This window comes from Tyto alba, unplaced genomic scaffold, assembly GCF_018691265.1.
Source record: "Tyto alba isolate M040663 unplaced genomic scaffold, T.alba_DEE_v4.0 Super-Scaffold_6, whole genome shotgun sequence".
In the NCBI taxonomy this organism is placed as follows: domain Eukaryota; kingdom Metazoa; phylum Chordata; class Aves; order Strigiformes; family Tytonidae; genus Tyto; species Tyto alba.
Window position 1 is genome coordinate 46,009,867 of NW_024881327.1, and position 18,447 is coordinate 46,028,313.

At 42.6% G+C, this 18,447-nt stretch overlaps 1 protein-coding gene across 2 annotated transcripts; it reads right to left on the reverse strand.

The window, feature by feature from the left end:
- Window positions 1-1,376: 1,376 nt before the first annotated feature.
- Window positions 1,377-18,216, reverse strand: LOC104367311 (E3 ubiquitin-protein ligase RNF4). 2 transcript variants are annotated; one of them, XM_042808083.1, is made up of 8 exons: window positions 18,160-18,216; window positions 10,747-10,926; window positions 10,158-10,278; window positions 9,119-9,198; window positions 8,602-8,611; window positions 6,847-7,012; window positions 4,563-4,611; window positions 1,377-4,215 (listed from the first exon to the last, which is right to left on the reverse strand). In XM_042808083.1, the coding sequence occupies exons 2-8, from the start codon at window positions 10,753-10,755 to the stop codon at window positions 4,066-4,068; spliced, it is 585 nt and encodes a 194-aa protein (XP_042664017.1). In that variant the 5' UTR covers window positions 10,756-10,926; window positions 18,160-18,216; the 3' UTR covers window positions 1,377-4,065. The 2 variants fall into 2 exon arrangements, with proteins under 2 accessions (XP_042664017.1, XP_042664016.1); XM_042808082.1 differs by lacking the exon at window positions 18,160-18,216 and adding an exon at window positions 18,050-18,152.
- Window positions 18,217-18,447: the final 231 nt, after the last annotated feature.

Sequence of the window (18,447 nt, forward strand, 5' to 3'; positions counted from 1 at the left end):
GGCACTGAAATTGTAAGGGACCAGCTGTATCAGCCCAGGGAACCTGATGCGATTCCTCCCGGAGTACTGAAGGAGCTGGCAGATGTTACAGCAGGACCCCTCTCGATCTCTGCCAAAGGTCTGGGGAGGTCCCTGCTGACTGGAAGCCAGCTGGAGTTATTCCAATCTACAGAAAAGGCATAAAGGAAGGCCCGGGAACTACATGGCTGTTAGTCCAACCTCAGTTGTTGGAAAAATTAGGGAGAAGGTCATTAAAATTTCTGCTACACAACGGGAAATGTTTAGAAAAAAAATCATCTCACTAAAATGTGTAGTTACTTGAGAGCTCTTCTTGCAAATCTGAGCAAATCGCATGGGACGTTCTCACCTGGGACATAGAAGACTAAGGCGCAGTTTGCTCCCTGCCAGAGAAAGCTGGGAACTGACTCAGCCTCCTGCATCCGCAGTGCAGGACTTGCCTCAGCAACTGTTTCCCTAACATTCTGTATCCAGGCAGCGTGAGTTCTCTTCGCACACTCATTTTGAAATACAGCAAATCAGGTAGCCTTTTTCTTCCCAGGAAGTAAAACTGTTTCCCAGCACAGCCAGCAGTAGGGCAGAGAGGGTGGGGAAAAACAGGGCAACCAGTAGACGCAGAAAGGCATCAGTCTGCTGTAAACAAGGATCAATAGAAAACATATACACTTGATGAGCTTAAGTAGCAGCAGCATAAAACCCATCATAAAACACTTGCTCTAAAACCAACTGAATAAATAAGACTTCCAGTAGACTGTGGATGTAGCGTATCTGCATATGGAAATGATCCTGGTGGACATGCTGTATAAATTGCTTATACATACACAAATGGCCAGCCTGAATAGAAACTTCTCCTCCTTAATGTGGAGAAATTCCATTTAAAAAAAAAAAAAAAAAGGCAAATAAGAGGGACAAGAGAAGAACTTCAGGGCAACAGCATCTATTTGGAGAAGAAATCAAATAAGCTTTATAGTGACACCTAAACCCCTCCATGCCTGGCCCTCATCGGGGCCTTCCTCCCCTCCCTCTCCCCCGCACGGTGTTTCACACACGACATGTGTGTGCAACAAGTGCCATGAGCTTTGTCACCAGCCTCACAGGAGGGAGACACCCCTGCACCCTGCTGTGCCGGGAGGTGAGCCCTCCCTGGGGCCGGCTCCCACTCTCCCCCCCGCACCAGCCCCCCCCAGCCTGGAGCAGGGCTGCCCCCCCGCATCCCCTCAGCCCTCCCACCCCCGGCAGCACCTTCCTCACTCGTCCCAGACAACACACCCTGGCCAAAAGAAGGGGTTTGGGGAGTTAAGATCTCTTTTTACCTCCCAAATCAATTAACACAGTGTGATTAAAAGAATAAGCACTTCTGACTGATCAAATCGGTATTTTTATTTTCATCTGTTAGAAGAACTGTTTGCCTACCAGCAGAGTCCAACGTCGATGGGACAGACAGACATGAATACAATTAAATACAGGAAAAATTGAACTATATACAACAAGACATACATTTACATAATGAAAAAAAAAATCTTTATATTATCTAGCAGTTCTTGCCAATGTGAAACATCACTGAAACTCAAATGTATTGGGGTTTCTTTTTTCCTCTGTGGAAAGCATTTAATGCAATTTAGTATTTTTTCCATGTACTGAGACTTAAAATTCACTGAGATGCACAAAATTTGTGGCACTTCACAGGGTACACAAAAGCTAAAAACTTTTTTGTTACGTACTTTATAGTTTGCAATACCTAAATTTCAATTAGATCTCTTAACTGAGACACAAACTATAAAGTTATATTTACATGGAAGGAGTTGTGCAAAGTCATTTTAGGCTATGGCTAGTCCACTGTGAAAGATGCACAGATATGTGACTTGCCCTCATTCCCAGAGGTAATCCCTTAAACCCTCCTCTTATTGTCCCCCTCATACAGGAGCCACCCAAGGAAAATAGGCCATAATTTCCCCGCCCCCCCCCCCCCCCCCCCCCCCGCTTTGTTAAACCACTGGCAGAAAGCTGTTTCTATGGCCCTTAAATATCTCAACAGTTTTAATGTTGGGCTGCTTCTCTTCATGCAATTAATGCTTTAAGCAATCTTTAGTATTGTTTCATCCATTACCTGCTTTTTGGGAGAGAAATGCCAACTGTTGTTGCCACCACACTACCCTAAGACTCCTGCAGTCCTTGCTTGTATTTTATATTACCAAGGGGAGCACACAGTAACTAAATGCATGTAACTTCCCCGCAGTTACCATATTGCCACAACGCAGAAACTGCACATTCCTGATAACAATGCTGAACCAAAGCTATTCCAAACAAGGGTGGGGAAAATGTTGCATTTCTTAAGCTGGTCTTGGTAAAACAAAACTCTTTCTGTATTACTACATCCAGAAACATCCCTCAACATCCTAGTAAAAAATCTTTAATTTTGGGTTGCAATCTTCAATACAGAACTTGAGACAGCTAATTAGAAGATCCCCTTTAAATAAAGGCTTCCTACAGACCCCTAGAACAGGTTAGCAAAGACACCAGATTTAACTAAACACAGCCTACAATTGTGCTGCACCAGAGCACAGAACGGTGCTTCTAAAGGTTTTCATAATCAGCCAACTGCCAAAAGAGTCCGAGTTTAATTTTGGACTTTCACAGATGCAGCTACTGCAGATATGGATCATAAAATACTTATTTTAATCTTCCCACCTACATGCAGTTACTATAGTCCTGTTTATATTAGCTCATCTGGGATTCCACATCAGCTTGCAGATTTTAGCTGTAACAGGTTTAAAGCAGACATTTCTACCTCAGTCCTGGGAAAAAAAAAAGGGACTGGATCATAGTGCATAAACCTGTGTATTCCTGCCTTGCTTAAATAGAGAAATTATCCCTTCTAGGACATGTATCTGACTTCTCTTATTTAAAAATGCTTATTTAACAACCCTCAGGACAAAGGGAGATTAAACTCTCTCAAAAAGCTGCCAAGTCAAGATTGCTATGAAACATCTTTTAAAACCTCCATTTACTAAACCCATGGCAATACAATTATTTAATTTTTAATCGTATGCACCAGGCTAAAACCAGTCAGGTGTCAGTGTAACAACTGGAGAGAACAGTAAAGTGAACACACTGAACTTTAAGCATGACGCTGGGTATACTTGATACAGTAAGAAGATCTGTAGGTAGTTTGGTATTCAGCTGACAAGAGGAGAGCATACAATTTGCTTCTCATTCATTACTAGCAAGCCAAGAGAAGACTAGATTCCCCTTAGTTACCAGGAGAGCACTACAGAACAGTAGTAACCCCAAGAGACCACCTCCGCATGTTAGAAAATAAAATTCAGTGTTGTGATTCAAATACGGGAATTCATGGCAGTTAAATACTACTATGAATGTTTTTCACATTGTACATGTTGCATTTCGTCTATGTACTTTAGATCTCATGGAGTTCATAAAGACATCTACATGTTCAAGCCTTCTACTTAAAAAGAACTGATTGCTGGTTAACAGCAGGGTATTCTGCTGCATTGCCCTGGTTGGCAATTTCATTTTGATTTATGATAAAACAGTCCATCATTACAGAACTTACTCTACTCGGGCAAAGATGGTATAGCAGAAAGCAATATAGTCAGGAGCTGCTTATAGGATAGAAACAAAAGTGTAATGAAATGGCAAATTGCTCATCTGCTCACTTTGAAAGCTAACTATTCCATACCTCTGTGAGACGGAGAGAATCATTTAAAGAGTGAGAAATAACAAAATATTCAGACCCCTCTTGTTTAAGCATTAAAAAGGTAGAAGGAAATGGATTAGCTGCTTCCTTTCTGATACGGGCTGCTGGTCTAGTTTAGAGACAGTCATAAAATTAACATCAGAATGAGGGACACAACAAGAAGCAGCTTGGACCATAAAAAAGCTGTCTATACGCGTACAGGTTATTCTCCGAAAAAAATCAGTTTTATTTGGATGTGTGCACAACCTGCTGCTCTTTAAATCTTCAGAGCACTGAAAACATGACATTTTCCACAAAAATCCAGTTGAGTCTGTCCTGAGAAACAGAAGTACTCATATATAAATGGGGTGATACTGTCTGTGAGTGAGTTTCTTCCTGCAGGTTGGGCAAGAGTTGGCATTCCTAAGGGAATCACGGAGGCACTGGCTGCAGAAGACGTGGCCGCATTTGGTTGACACGATCAGTCGTCCACTTTGCACAATCTGGAAGAAAAGAAACCGCAACAGGAATCGGGAGTGAAGAATTCGACTCGGATGCTCTGTTGGCACCGGGCAAATAGGACTCGGGGTGTCTGGAGTCGGTACATTACTACTATAGCAATAAGGAACCCGAGCATCTCTCGGGGCCCTCTCGGCAAGTGTTCCTCCCTCGACGTACAGCACTAAGAAGTGACTGGGAGGTACAAGCCAGCTCCACCTTCAAACCGAGCTCTGTACTTCAAGCCGGCTGCCTGTAGCATCCCACATAAGCCAACAGACTTGCGCAGCTCACCCTCTGCCCCGTTCTCCCTCCGGCAAAAGAGCAACGATGGCAACGTGTAGATCCTTACCTCCGAGTAGCCATCCATGCAAATCGGACAGCTAACGGTACCGGACGGCCTTGCAGTGGAAAGAACAAAAACAGAAGCAACAGGCATCCATTAATGTCACCGTGTTTCGAGGGTTACCGACACACAGAGTCACGCAATCATCTGACTGCACAGACTGGCCACGACACACGTCGCCTGAAGAGCCCTGCGTACCTCTGAGTCTCTCAGCTTGTTGCATTTAATAAGTCTCCGTTACCTAAGGGAAACGGCATCTTGGTTTTCATTAGGGGGAAGATGCACTTAGTCACCCTGCTCTATTATTACAAGTAACAGCCGTCCACTGCACTGTGCAGCGTCTGGGCGGCAGTATTAATTTTCAACAGGTCATAAATAAGAGTTTTGTAACAAAAGCACCTAGCTGTCCTTTGGAAACTATTCATTCTAGAAAGGAAAGAGGTTGTCGAGAATTAAAACGTCCCCTACTCTAATTTAGCTACATCCCAGCCCTGTTACATTCATACCAAGAATTCTTTCCTTATAAAATGTAGGACAGGAACACACTAACATGAGGAAATTTTCAAAATTAAATTTATAGTTCAGAGAAGGATCAGCTTTGTTGCTGTTACCAAGTGTGGTTACAGATGTACCTCTCTTTCCTTCAGCCAGCAGGACAACTGTATTGCACACACACTTAATAACCGACATAGCTATTCTCTGTAAAGAACATGAGTTCTAATAATATTCTCTATCAGAAAGAGCTTCCTGCCACTTTTATTTACAAATCAATCTCCATTTTAAATGATCACAGTAAGCTGCTTTCAAAAGTCACTACCATATACACTTGGCTTTATTATGTCACCACCCATGCTAAGCAACAGTTTGTAATTTATTAAACAGGAATAGAAAGCATGAGATATCCTTTATCCCATAATCTTAAATTCAAGCAGTGAGCACTACTAACTTCTAATGGATTTAAATTATGTATGTGAAACTAGGGGGTAGTTCTGGTTTTACTACTCAAATGCTTTATGCAGCAGCTATAATACCAACTTAGAAATTACAATTGATGACAACCTTTATTTAAGAGTGGTCTAACACCAGAATAACACTGTAAATGGCTCTGTGGCAAATCTCCAGCATCAGTAATTTCTTGTCAATGTTAAATGCTGCAGCACTGAGTTGTTTCAGCCTTATCTGAATAGAGCAGGGAGGCACATCCTTTAACAGAGAATCCCAAGACTGATGGAACAAAACATTGGGGTTTTTTATATTAACTAATTAGTGGGATTTATTCAGCTACATACTAAACCAAAATGTAAAAAACTACAAATCCACAGCCATAACGCATTAAATTTTAGAACAGTATAAGCCCTTTAAGGTGGCATAAAGGCCTGACACCCAAAATTTCCATACCCAAGTTCTCTCCTAAAACATTTCCTTCCAGTAACCTAAAAGGCTCAAAACACCCCAGCTTCATTAAAGCTTGGATTTCTCTGCCCCCACCCACCACTTCAAAAAATGTTTATACCGCAGTTCTCATGTTCTTTGTCTTCCCTAGTCACATGGATGCCTGATTTCATTTAATTAATATACTGCATCTTTTTTTAACATAATGAACATAATGGAGTGCTCCTACAGCAGGAGTTTACTGTTTCTCTGCAGAATGGGGTCTTTACTCTGCAGGCACCTGACCCAAAAAGCAGGATCACCATCTGACATACAAACACATCAGAGCTCCATGACATACATGTGACAGAACATAAACTGGCCATAACAGTATTACCTCCACAATTACCTTGTAAGTATACCTGGGTAAGAACTGTTACTGCTCCAAGAGAAAAAGGCAGTTAACTGGCAGAGTGTTCAAAAAAGCAGTGAATGAAAAATAGTTTTTACTGGAATTTCCCAGGCTGCTGCCTGCCCGTCTCATGATACTAAGACTCATTGAAAGCAACAGAAATATGTCTGTGTCTAACATCACTACTAGAGCTTTGCATGAAAAGTAAATGGAATTCATTACGAGCTATGGCCTATGACTAATCCTCCTTCCTTGCCATACCCCCACACTCATCTTGAAGGCTGTATGCAAAGTTGGGCATCTCTCTTGAGCTGACTTTCTATCCTCAAGTGCAAATGGTATCATTTGGTCATCATGCAAAATGTGATGTTGTACTCACTGAAGAAGGGAACTGACTAGAATAAATTAAGACTTCAAAGATAAGCAAGGCTATAGGCAATATAGCTTAGTCCTGTACATATAAGAAAAGTAAACTTCAATGCTTGGTAGGTCATAAGGCATACATACTTTGAACTTGCAGTTTCATCTTCCAGTGATCCCAATTCTCGAGACACTTTATCTGTCACATATACATCATTATCTCTTGTTTCATCTTCATCATCACTACTCAGTACACAGCTGTCCGACTGTCTCTGGCTCCTCAGTCTGAGATTTCTCCTTTGTCGTTGATTCTCTGTAATTTAATTTTGGTAAGTTAGATAAAATATACATATAATTCCTGGAACTATCCTTGAAATGTATAAATAGTCTGTTACGTTTCATATTTGAAACAGACCATATTCAGCTGGATTATAAGCACTCATAAAGAAACTAATTTCCTAAATATTAAGGCTGAACACTGTAAATATTCTGCTACATATACACACAAAACGTGCTCTATTCACCATACAACCAGCTAAAACATGATCTTAAAGATTCTTGGTGTCATAAGTTACACTACACCTGTGAATAAATCTCCTCTATAAAGGGAAGTTACCTCTCCTGATTCTTACTAGCAGGATGCTACAATACAATGCTGAGAAATTGCAACAATTGCTGTGTGAATGAGAGAGAGAGAGAGAAGACTAAAGTTTCCAAGTAGCATAGCAAGGTAGCACATACACAACAAAAACACAGGTAAAATAAAGTGCATTGTTCAGAAAGTTTCAGAAGTGATGGAAGAGATGCTTAAATCTAAAAAAGTAAATGATAGAGTTGCTGTGGTTCCTTGCTGCTTTACTGAGGTATGAAGATCAACTGTACCACTTTGTTTATGCTAAACCAAACCTCCCCATTCAGAGGCAGTTTCTATAAAAAGTCTTTGTAAGAACAGTCCTTGGAAATTATAATACTTTAAGCAGTGTCTCCTTAGAAGTTTTCATCATCTTCCTCCTCAGTTAAGGTAACCTGAAAGTGGAGTTACATTTCCCAAGATGAAAGGAGACAAAAAAAAAATTAATCGCTTGGTCTGTAATACCCAAAGGTTAAATAACTGCTTTTAACAATCAGAAACCACATGTAATGATTATCTCTGCAACTCCAGTGTACATGTAACGATAATCAAGCACTAATCAATTGAAATGACATAAATCGCCACAAAATTGAAGTGTCATCTTGCATAGGTTTAGAACTAGAATTTCTATTACAAGTGTTTTTTACCTGCTCTTGCTTCATTCAGAGCACAGAACAGGCAGCTAACAACATACTTACACACCTTAGATATTATCATCAGAACAAGGTCGGAAAGGTGTAAAGGATTAACTTCCTGATACCTATAATTACTACGACTACTCAAGTGTAAAAAAAAATTCTACACTTGTCAATACTTCTCAGCACTAAATTAGAGGCATGTTAGACTAGATAGCAAAATGGCATACTATGACCACAAATAACTTTCTTCTTTAGTTCCTTCACTGTAATACAGGATAAAAACAACCTTTTGACATCATCTTATTCAAAGCAGATGCTCCAATGTTGAAAGCAGTAATTAAAATTACTGTCCACATCGGACATACTGAACTTCTCCATTTGGAAAACAAGAACACATATTGTGAGCAGCTTTGATGTATTTTATGTCAGATGCTCTCTACAAGCTCTGATAGCAACTGTCAGACATAGATCGAGTCACTTCTCTAAGACACTTGCCACACACTTTAGTGCTTTGCCTCTTGGCAAATGTAGGTTCAATCCATGCTGCTCAAGTTTGGTGCAAAAGACCAAAACAAAGCCCAAAACAAACAACTTCAGGACAATTCCATTATCAATTGTAAAATGTCAACTCACCTTCAACAATCTTGCATTGATATACATGGCAAGGGAGAGAAAAGAAAATACAATTAGACTTTGGTGTGCACCCCTAGCGTTACATCCAAACGCCAGACAAGACAAAGCAATTCCAACAAAACAAGCTAAGAATGGCAGGAGAGCCCTCTCTCATTTTGATTAACAATGTTAAAAGTAGTAGTAAATTAGCTGCTGCTCTGAAAACAAGTGGTTGCACCTGGTTCTGTTCGCGATGCTGCAAAGGGATAGAAATGGAGGCATCTTATGAACCATGTGGAACACCCTCCTCCCTGCTCCCCAATCTCCGTATTCATCAACCTGTGTTAGATTACCCCCTCACTATCTGCAAGTGAACCTCCAGAGCAGCTTCTGTGTTGACCCATAACACATGGCTTTCATGCACTGACAAGTCAACTTTGACCTTAAAACTGATCCTTCAAGCGAGAGTCTATCAAGAAGCACAACAGAAAAGTATCTTGACTACAAGATTTGGATAAGTGTGCTGTTTGTGACTTACCACAACAGAATCATTGTGAGTTAGATCAACGACTACAGGGTCAGAAGATTCACATGTGAGATCTACTACTTCTTCACCAGCTTAAAAACAAAATGTTAGAATCAAGATCAGAGATTACAGAGGAATAAAACTGCCTGCCACTATGTAACAGGCTGAGGTATGATTCAACCTTGCCGTATCCCTCTTCTCTTCAGGAACGTATCCAGCATTTCACTCAAGCTTTGCCCTCAACAGTCCATCTAGAGCATTACCACCAGTGTCCTCTGCAAGTTGCAATGCAAGAGGAAGAGCGGCCGAGTTCCTCACTCAGTTTTGTTGTATGACAACAGCTTGTGGGAGGTACACAGCACCAGATTATTCAGCTAACGGGAGAATGTTTATCACACAGAATAAAATATGAATCCTGTAAGATATAATAATTTTACAGTACTGTGCTGCAAATGTTCCTATCTCATCTCTATTCCAACCCTTCATAGTCAAATATAGACCAAAAACTGAAAAAAACAATCAATTACCTCAAGACCAACAGCTACTTTTAATCTTTCGTAGGATTTCAGAAGGCAATTTAAATATCCATTTAGAAAGTCAAATGGCATTTTAGATTCTAGCACTTCACATGAAAGTGTATTGACCAAGTATTGCCTCTACCTTGAGAGATGGGGCCTGACTAATGACAAAATGTCTATATTATCTTCTTAAAACTTGGGACTTCCCAAACTTGGTTTGCCACTACTTGTAGTGGCAGCTGCAGTGACTCCCAGCTCATGAGAGTAGACATTCACAGGTTTGAGCAACACTTGAGTCCCTTTCTTACACAGCTCCTCTATCACTAGTGGTGAATGTATTGCACCTCAGTAACAAAGTAAACCAGTTGGCAGTAGGCTTGTTGATTATCCATGCCATACTAGGCATTTTTAAAAGAAGAGGTTTCCCTTCCTCTCCAGTGAGCAGCCTAGAAACTGGCAAAAACACCTCATAAGTCGGACTCCAACCCTCCAGAATCATTTTATGTTCCCACCATGTTAAAAAGAAAGTTTACCACTTTCTTCAAGTTCTATTGGTTCTGCTTCTGAAGCCATTTCTGCAGTAGAAGCTGCCAGCCTGTTTCGTTTCCGAGCCTGCCGGGAATTAACTGCTCCTCCACGGCGCTTTCGCTGAGTCTAAGAGAGAACAGAGCCTTAGCATTGCATTGAGGAGTAATATTCACGTCGCCCTCATTTTTGCAGCACCAATGAAAGCACACAAGGATACTCAAAACAACCCCCAGAAAGGCCATCACATGCATCAAATGGTGCAATGGGTCATTCCTACCTGAACGTGTCACGTCAGGGACAAGACAGCACCCCAGATCTCTTACCAGTTGGCTCACAAAGAAAAAACATATCCTAATGGTTTGCTAGTGAAAAGACCTGCTCACAATTATAGCGGGTTTTTTCTAAGCTCTTCTGAACTATTGCTAGCACCTAGAGAGATCAAAAATCTGAAGTATCACAGAACACGAAGGTACATGAGCTTTTAATATGCTTACATCCCAGTACATTTACTACAAACTCTTAAAAACATTTGTAGAAGTACCACAAAAAACATGTTTTAAGAATCAGGTTTGCCTCGAGTAGTAAAACACTTACTGTGCTCATGGTGTTTCTCGATCCAAAATCCACAGAAAAATAAGAGGTACAAACACCAAAAAACTAATTGCAAGGAAGCAATCAATTACAAGGAAGTATCAATTCCTTATAGTCCTTTTGGCAGACACAGTGTTACAAAGTCCAGATTTCTCAGGGTCTGAGAACAATGTTCTTCCAAACCTATAAGAAAAGAAGAGAGAAGATTACCTACCTGGAATGTTTGTCCTCTTAAATACAACCCCTCTCCAAGATTCCCATTCCCGAGTCACCAGTTTCTGTCCAAAGCTAGAGGAGAAGTCCCAGACTTTGGTCTTTGAGCCTCAGACACCTGCAGCTGAGCCTGAAGCCTCAGTCATTCTTACTCATTTCCTAAACTAAACAGCAGAATAAGCTAGTTTGTTAGCAAGGTAGAAAAATCATAAGAAGGAATCCCAATGAAGCTTAACTGAAAAGCAACTGATTGACTCTCAAGGAAATGTTTATATGTGGGCAGGAATCATTGGGAATTGTGTCATAAGCAGCCATTTTCAGAGAATAAAAAATTCCAGATAAACAGAGTTCTCTTCTCCAGCCCATATCCAGATTCCAACAGGTGGAAGCTGGACAGCTTGAGAGGAATCTAAAGGAAACAGACCAGTGAAATTTCAGTTTAGAAATACTTGTGGATCTGCAAGAGAATACAAATTTACAGCAGCTACCCTGTGGTAAGTGTAGGTGTGCAAGCACATACCCACCAGACAGCTCACTGCTAGGTGGGAAGAGATGAAAAATATCAAGTCAGCTATGAGTATCTGACATGGTACTGAAGTTCACATCTTAAAGCTTGCTCATGTGTTATGTGTCTAACACACAAAGAGGAGCTATGGTGGGGAAAAGACAGTGGAGGGACCACGAAAAAAACAATTACGTTAAACAAGAACTGCAGAATTGTCTTCTCAATACTGACCTTGATGTACACTGCAAAGTGCAGAACACACACCATTAACATATTCTCAGATTAAGAAACACTTAGACCATGAAGTGGGATGGAAAGGCCCTGGTAGGCAGTCATAACCTTGAATTAAAGGAAGCCTGACTGATTTTTTTTTTTCTCCCCCCTTAAACTTTCTCTATTTCTTAAAGCACTGACTTTATTAAGATATCCTTTAACACTGAACTGTAACATTATCAAAGCAAAGCATGCTTGTGAAAAAATCCTTACACTAAATTTGGTACTTTTACAAAGTCCAAATATATTTATGCACAGTTTTAAGCAACACAATATGCCACTCATGCTTTTTCTCCCATTTTTTAATTTTAAAACTGGCACTGGGTTGGTAAAAGCTAAAATAAAAGTCAACATGCTTTTTTTTTTTCGTTTGTTGGTTTGTTTTCCCCACTTGGACCACTTGCTATATGCCAGTGTTGTGGTTTGGGCCTGGATGGCAGCCAACCACCATGCAGCAGCTCTCTCTCCCTTCCCCTCCGGCAATGAGAAGGGACAGAGAGCCAGGCTTGGGGTTCAAGATAGGACTGGGATGGGGAAAAATTCCCCTTTATGATCATGAGCAAAAGGCAGACTCGTTAGGGGAAGAAAAAAAGAACATACATCTATTACAGACACTAACAACACATAACAGAGTAGGACAGTGAGAAGCATTGCCACATCTTGAGAACACCTTCCTCCCACCCCTCCCTTCTTCCCGGGCTCAGTTCTGCTCCCGATATCTCTACCTCCTCCCCACAGGGGCAGGGAATGGGGGGTGCAGTCAGTGCTGCCACTTCCTTTATCTTCGGTGAGGGGAGTTTCCAGAACTTCTTCCCCCTGCTCCATCATGGTCCCCCTCTCACAGGAGACAGTCCTCCACAAACTTTCCCCAACATGAGTTCCTCCCATGGGCCGCAGCGTTCCCCACACTGCTCCGTCATGGGTCACTAACTTCCTCCGACTGGATTCCCTCCCACGGCTGCAGCCCTTCCCGAGCTGCTCCAGCGTGGGACTCCCCTGAATGCTGCAATCCTCCCAGCACTGAATTACAGCAGCGGGGATACCTTTTCCCACAAGACCCCGGCCTTCTTCGGGCACAGAACCTTGATCAGGCAAGCAGAAGCCACAGGCCATAAATCAATGTCTGCTCCACCGCAGATCTTCATGGGTGGCGGGGGGGGGCTGCCCTGCTGTCTCACCACAGGATACAGGGGGGGTCTCTGCTCCAGCAAACCTCCCCCCTCCTTTCTTCCTCTGTTCCTCCACTGACTTTGGTGTTCACGCAGCTGCAGCAACTCCTCCTCACAAGTCCGACTGCTCATCACCACATCCCTTCTTAAATACATTATCACAGAGGCGCAGCTGATTGGCTCAATTTTCCAAACAGAAGTGGAGCTGACTTGGAGCTGAGGGAGCTTCAAGAAGCTTCTCACAGGGGGCCGCCCCTATAGCCCCCTCCCCTGCCACCAAAAAACTCCACCACTCACTCAACCCAGGACAGCCAGACTTAACGATCAGTGAGCTCCCAGGCAGATTCTGGTCATAGTAGATGAAATTTTCAGAACTGTTACACATAACTCCCTCTCCCAATATGAACCTAACCAGTTTTGATAGTTTTAAGATGTCTTTTAAAAATCTAGGCTTACATCTATAGTTTTTCTTGCAAATGTGAGCAATTATGTTCTCACTTCGGATGTTGAAGACTAAGGCTCGGAGTTTGCTATCAGAGGAAAGCTGGGAACTGACTTTCGTCTCCTGCTTCCCCAGTGCAGGACTTGCCTACACAACCATTTTTATAAAGTTCTGTGTCCAGGTAATGCAAGTTTTCTTTGCACACTTCACCCCACTGTGCTTAAGATCTAGATTTCATTTCACCTGTTATGGAAGAAAGCTCTTCTGCCAGCCTTACCAACATTCTTGGGAAGATTCTATTTTACTCCCTTCACTGAATTTTTGAAATAGGCAACAAGGGCTTAAGTAAGACCATGCCTAATTCTGCACTCATACAAAACATAGAGACTGTTCTGTAAGCACATTTTCAAGGTGCCACAGGAGTTCATCATTCCATATGATTATTATGCATAGGTTTAAAGGTTTTTGGAAACAAGGGGAAGGGGAGGTAAAGCAAGGAGGACACACAGCACAAGTGACTAGGGCAAGAGAGAGAATCATGCCTAAACCCAGCATATCTGTGCTTTCAAACTAATTGCTCAAAGACAATCTATCACCTTAATGTAACAGCTACAAACAAAATGGAAGATAACTTAGGCAAAGCAGTTTTCTGAGCAGGAAGATGAAAAAGACTGAGCAACATGTGAGGTATATTAAGAAGTTATGCCATTAGATTATTTTTAAGTTTATTTTGTCAAGAGAGCCAATGCATCTTCCTCGATTCTCCTCAGATAGGGAATTGGAAAAAATTCTTGAGACATTAAAAAGCTGGAAAATGTTAGTTGATACACACCTTTGAGGGTTATAAAGAAATAAACTCAAGCTTTTTTTAAATTACAAGTTGTTATAACTGCTTTTAAATAGAAATTTTCAGAGCAATCTGATGTATCTACACTGTTGAAAGACAGCAAAAACCCAAGCTTGACATATTCACTAGACAGCAGAGTTTTGGATATAAAACACCCAGAAAGTTTTACAAGACCCAGTGCTTTTCAGATATAACACTGAATACAATCCAGTGCAATGGTATATTGACAAAGTACCTTAAGAAAGGGCTAAAAATATGGGGGGGAGCAAGTACCTGGGATGACTCCCAAAGCGTTGCACAGATTCTCTTTGGCCACAAGTGGTTTAAGTGCCAAAGAGATATCATAGAAAGAAAACAACACAACACCCCTCACCCCAAACAAACAAACCAAAGCAACTTAAATCTGAAAATTATGGTGAAAAGAAAACTGAAGTAATACAGAATAGAAGACCTGTCATGCTAAGACCACCTTACCCAAGGTAAATACTCTACACACTACTTTACCAGGATACCAAGGAATAGATTATTTATAGGATTGCTACAACATGTCTCAGAGGATCTAGTATCAGACCTCAAAGGCAACAAGGGACAGAGCCACTTCTCAAACTAAGTGACAGAGGGCACCACTGCTATTTAGATGGTTTAATTTTCAGAATTTTACATCAGCAGTAAGATTTCGTTATACTTCATACAGTGAGTACGCATAAGGCACAAATGTTTTAGATGCTAATGGCTCAAATCTTTACCTCATGAGAAGCTTCTGAAGAAAGTTGAGAATGGATACCCATAAGGAAGCTCATCACTGTAAAACCACATTAAAACAAATTACCCTAGGCAGGTGGTGTGGTTTGACACTCATCATTCATAAGTATCAACACAACCCAACTCAGTAGAGTCAGTTATAAAGAAAATCAGACTGCTGGGATTTATTAAGACGATGGAAGGAGTCTCATGATCCAGCAACACTGTTGTCTTGTAAGAGAAGCTTCTTCTGTGGGGCTATAGATTTCCATATGTTACTGATTTGCTCAGGAAATTTCACTGAAAGCTAACTACTCGAACTGTAAGAATGGGTAGCAAAAGTAAGCTTTGCTTTATTTTTTTGAATACATCACAGATCAAGTTAGAAGTGCACAATAACAGAAGTAAACAAAACAGTTCCAAGTTTTGCACATTTAGAGACATACTCATTGCTAAGAATTCCTTAAGGATTTTCAAAACCTCAGGACCACTCAATAATATGATTTGTTACACCACACTGGTTAGCCAAATTAAATTAAAAGATCTATATGCCCCTCCTCCAACAGTTTCTATGACACCCAGCACCAAGACTCCCACAACTGGATAATACAAATAGTTACTGCATCAACCTCCCCCCCTCAACCCATACGCATCAAATAACTCCAGCTGAAGCTGTTAGCGAACTCATCTGTTACACCTGTAGCAAGATGCATTCAGATATCAATTCAAAATTCTAGAATTAAGGTTTCTTTAAAAAAGTAAAAAATACTTTTTTAATGTGGAAAACTTAGCAGATCTATTTAGTAAGCCAATAAATATTTTTAACTTTTACAGACTTTTTATTGCATCACTGCAGGATAATGCAGTACCAGAAAAATCCACTCCCCCTTCCTCTCATACAGAGAGATCTGCACATGCAGTTATTGTTCCTGTCATTTAGCTCTCCCAAGGGCTTAAGTAGTGTTGTTCTCATAACAACAAAGTTCAAAGCTTATTCTAACTCACTAGTATTTTAAGGACTATGTCCACCAGTACTTGAAAAAAATAAAAGGTAAAGCCATTATATGGGGATCAATACTCTAACTCCTAGTACAAACATCTTCAAGTTAAATGGCTTTACCTTTTACTTGAAGATGTTTGTACTAGGAGTTAGAGTATTGATCCCCATATTCATCATATAAGTCTCCTGTTAAATTTTTTCCTCTATAAAAAAAATTAACATTTTCACTGAGTTCAAGTTGACCTAATTTAACGTCTGAATTACAATTCAAAAAAAAAAAAAGGATTATCTGGACAACACAAACTTACTTTTCTTACACCACTCTAAAAACAAAGTCTTGATCTCCTACATGCTTAGCATCAATTGAGGTAAATTAGCTTAAGCAAGAAATAAGAGTTTTTACTGTGTCTCACTAACATAAACAAGACTTTACTTCATAATCATCCTAAACATTACAAATACACTAAAGTAACTACTTGAAAATAGTAATAATGTCACTCTAAATGTTTGGTTTGGGCAAGGTACAGGTGACAAAAACAGTATACATAGTGTTTGCCAAAACATGGTATGCTATGCCTTTAAGACTTTGCTTCTTGTTTCTACTCTTTCTACATTTCTTTGCACTCCTAACAACTGGAAACACAGTACCAAAGATACAGCATGCATAAAAAACTTTTCTGTGGTCAGAAGATGCACTTATCACACAGTTCTAGTCTTCAATTTCTTTATCACAGAGAACAGCAATCTGCCATTTTACTCTTTCAAAACCTCCCTATTGTCTATTTTCAGTACCTTTAAAGACATTCTCATTTTTTCAGATGCACTACAGCAACTTTAGTGAAAACAGAAGCTGAGTCTATTATGTTTTATCCAAATTAGGTCAAGCAGTTCCATACTATAAAAGCTTGATGAGATGCACTATAAAAAGAGTAAAGATGAGAGGTAAACAGTCTACCATAGAGATATACTAGCCTGCCTGCTCTACGCTGTCAGCTACATCTACAGACAAATAAAACATATGATTATGAGCAGCTTAACAAAAAACAAAACAACAACAAAAAAAAACCAAACCCCAAACCAAACCCAAGAAGTTAACAAAACACCCACAGAGCAAAACGGATGTCCTATTTCAGAAACAACAAAAAAAGATGAAGACTGGCCAGAAGAAAAGCTTCTCACTGCTCTTATGGGCATAAGTTTCTGTGAGAGAGGCTACAGCTTATGTTCAATAGAATCAAAAAGAGATACAGAAAAAAAGGAAAAATAAATTGAGTCATTTCACAAACTGTAATAAAGGTGTAGGGGGATGCTGAGATAGGAAAGAAGAGTTCCCTCCACTCTTGCTGTCACACAAAATGGGAGGACAGCCTAACAACTCCACGGAACTACATCTGCATGCACGGAGCCTCTCCTGTTCCTCCAGAGCAGAGCAGGCACGCCGTCCTCTCTGCTCAGGCACTCGCCTGTCTCAGCCACTTCGGGACACCCTCCGAACGGCCCTTACAGCAGATGCAGTTTATGACCCAGCCAGCAGCACCGGAGGCTGAGCAACCTGCAAGGGCCGGACAGTCTCGCCTGCGAGGGAATACGGGGCGGAAAGCGGGCGCGGGCCCAACTGTACCCGCACCTCCGAGCTGGCGGCCGCCTGGCGCGGAGGGCAGGAGCGGCCAGAGCCGGCCCGAAGAGCCGGGCAGGGGCGCTCGCAGGCCCTGGAGCCCCTCAAAGCGGCAGAAAGATGAAAATAACCCAGGGCCAAGGGAGGGGGAAAGCGGCGCACGCCACACAGCACCTCAGGTGGAGCGAGGGCAGGCCGGCAGCAGCTGAGGGGCAGCCCCTCAGGGCGGCTGCCTCGGTGCCCCCGCTCCACGCCCGGGGGAAGGAGCTGGGGTCCCCATCCCCGCCCCAGAGAAGAGAACAGCACTGGCGCAGCCCGGTCCCGTATCGCGGAGCCCGGCTCTCCGCACCGGCGGAAAAAGCCCCGCCTGCCCCCCGTCCTCTCAGCGCCGGCCCGGCCCGGCCCGGCCCGCCCCTCCCCCACCGCGGCCGGGCGCGGCTGCCTTCCGCGGCTGCCTTCCGCGGCTGCCTCCCGCCGCTCCCCGCTCTCCCCTCTCCTCACCTGCCGCCTCGACCGCCTCAGAAGGGCAAGGGGAGCCCAAGGGCGGCGGTGCCGCTCCCGGCTGCGCGGTCCCGGCCCCGCGACAGAACCCCCCGGCCTCCAGCACTCACCTCCAACACCCGGCCCGGCGGCGGCGTCAGGCAGCGCCCGCCCCCGCTCTCTCGCTATTGGACGGGGGCGGCGAGGCTACGGCTCGCGGAGTGGCCGTCGCGCCCGTCAGTTAGGAGGCGGCGAGGGCCTCTTGCCCGGCCCCGGGGCATGCTGGGAGTTGTAGTTTGGCCCGCGGCTGGGGGCGGAGCGGGCGTGCGGCCTGTGCGGGGCGGCCCGCGGCCCGACGCCCCCTCACGGCGGGCCGCCTGGGCCTGGCCAGCTCCGGGGAGACTTCTCGCTCCCTGGGT

Excerpts from the sequence above, each read along its gene's own strand:
- LOC104367311 (XM_042808083.1), bottom strand. Across the intron at positions 9,199-10,157 it reads AATAGAACTTGAAGAAAGTG|CTGGTGAAGAAGTAGTAGAT; the intron begins GTAAACTTTCTT and ends TTTGTTTTTAAG. Across the intron at positions 4,216-4,562 it reads GCATGGATGGCTACTCGGAG|ATTGTGCAAAGTGGACGACT; the intron begins GTAAGGATCTAC and ends CTTTTCTTCCAG.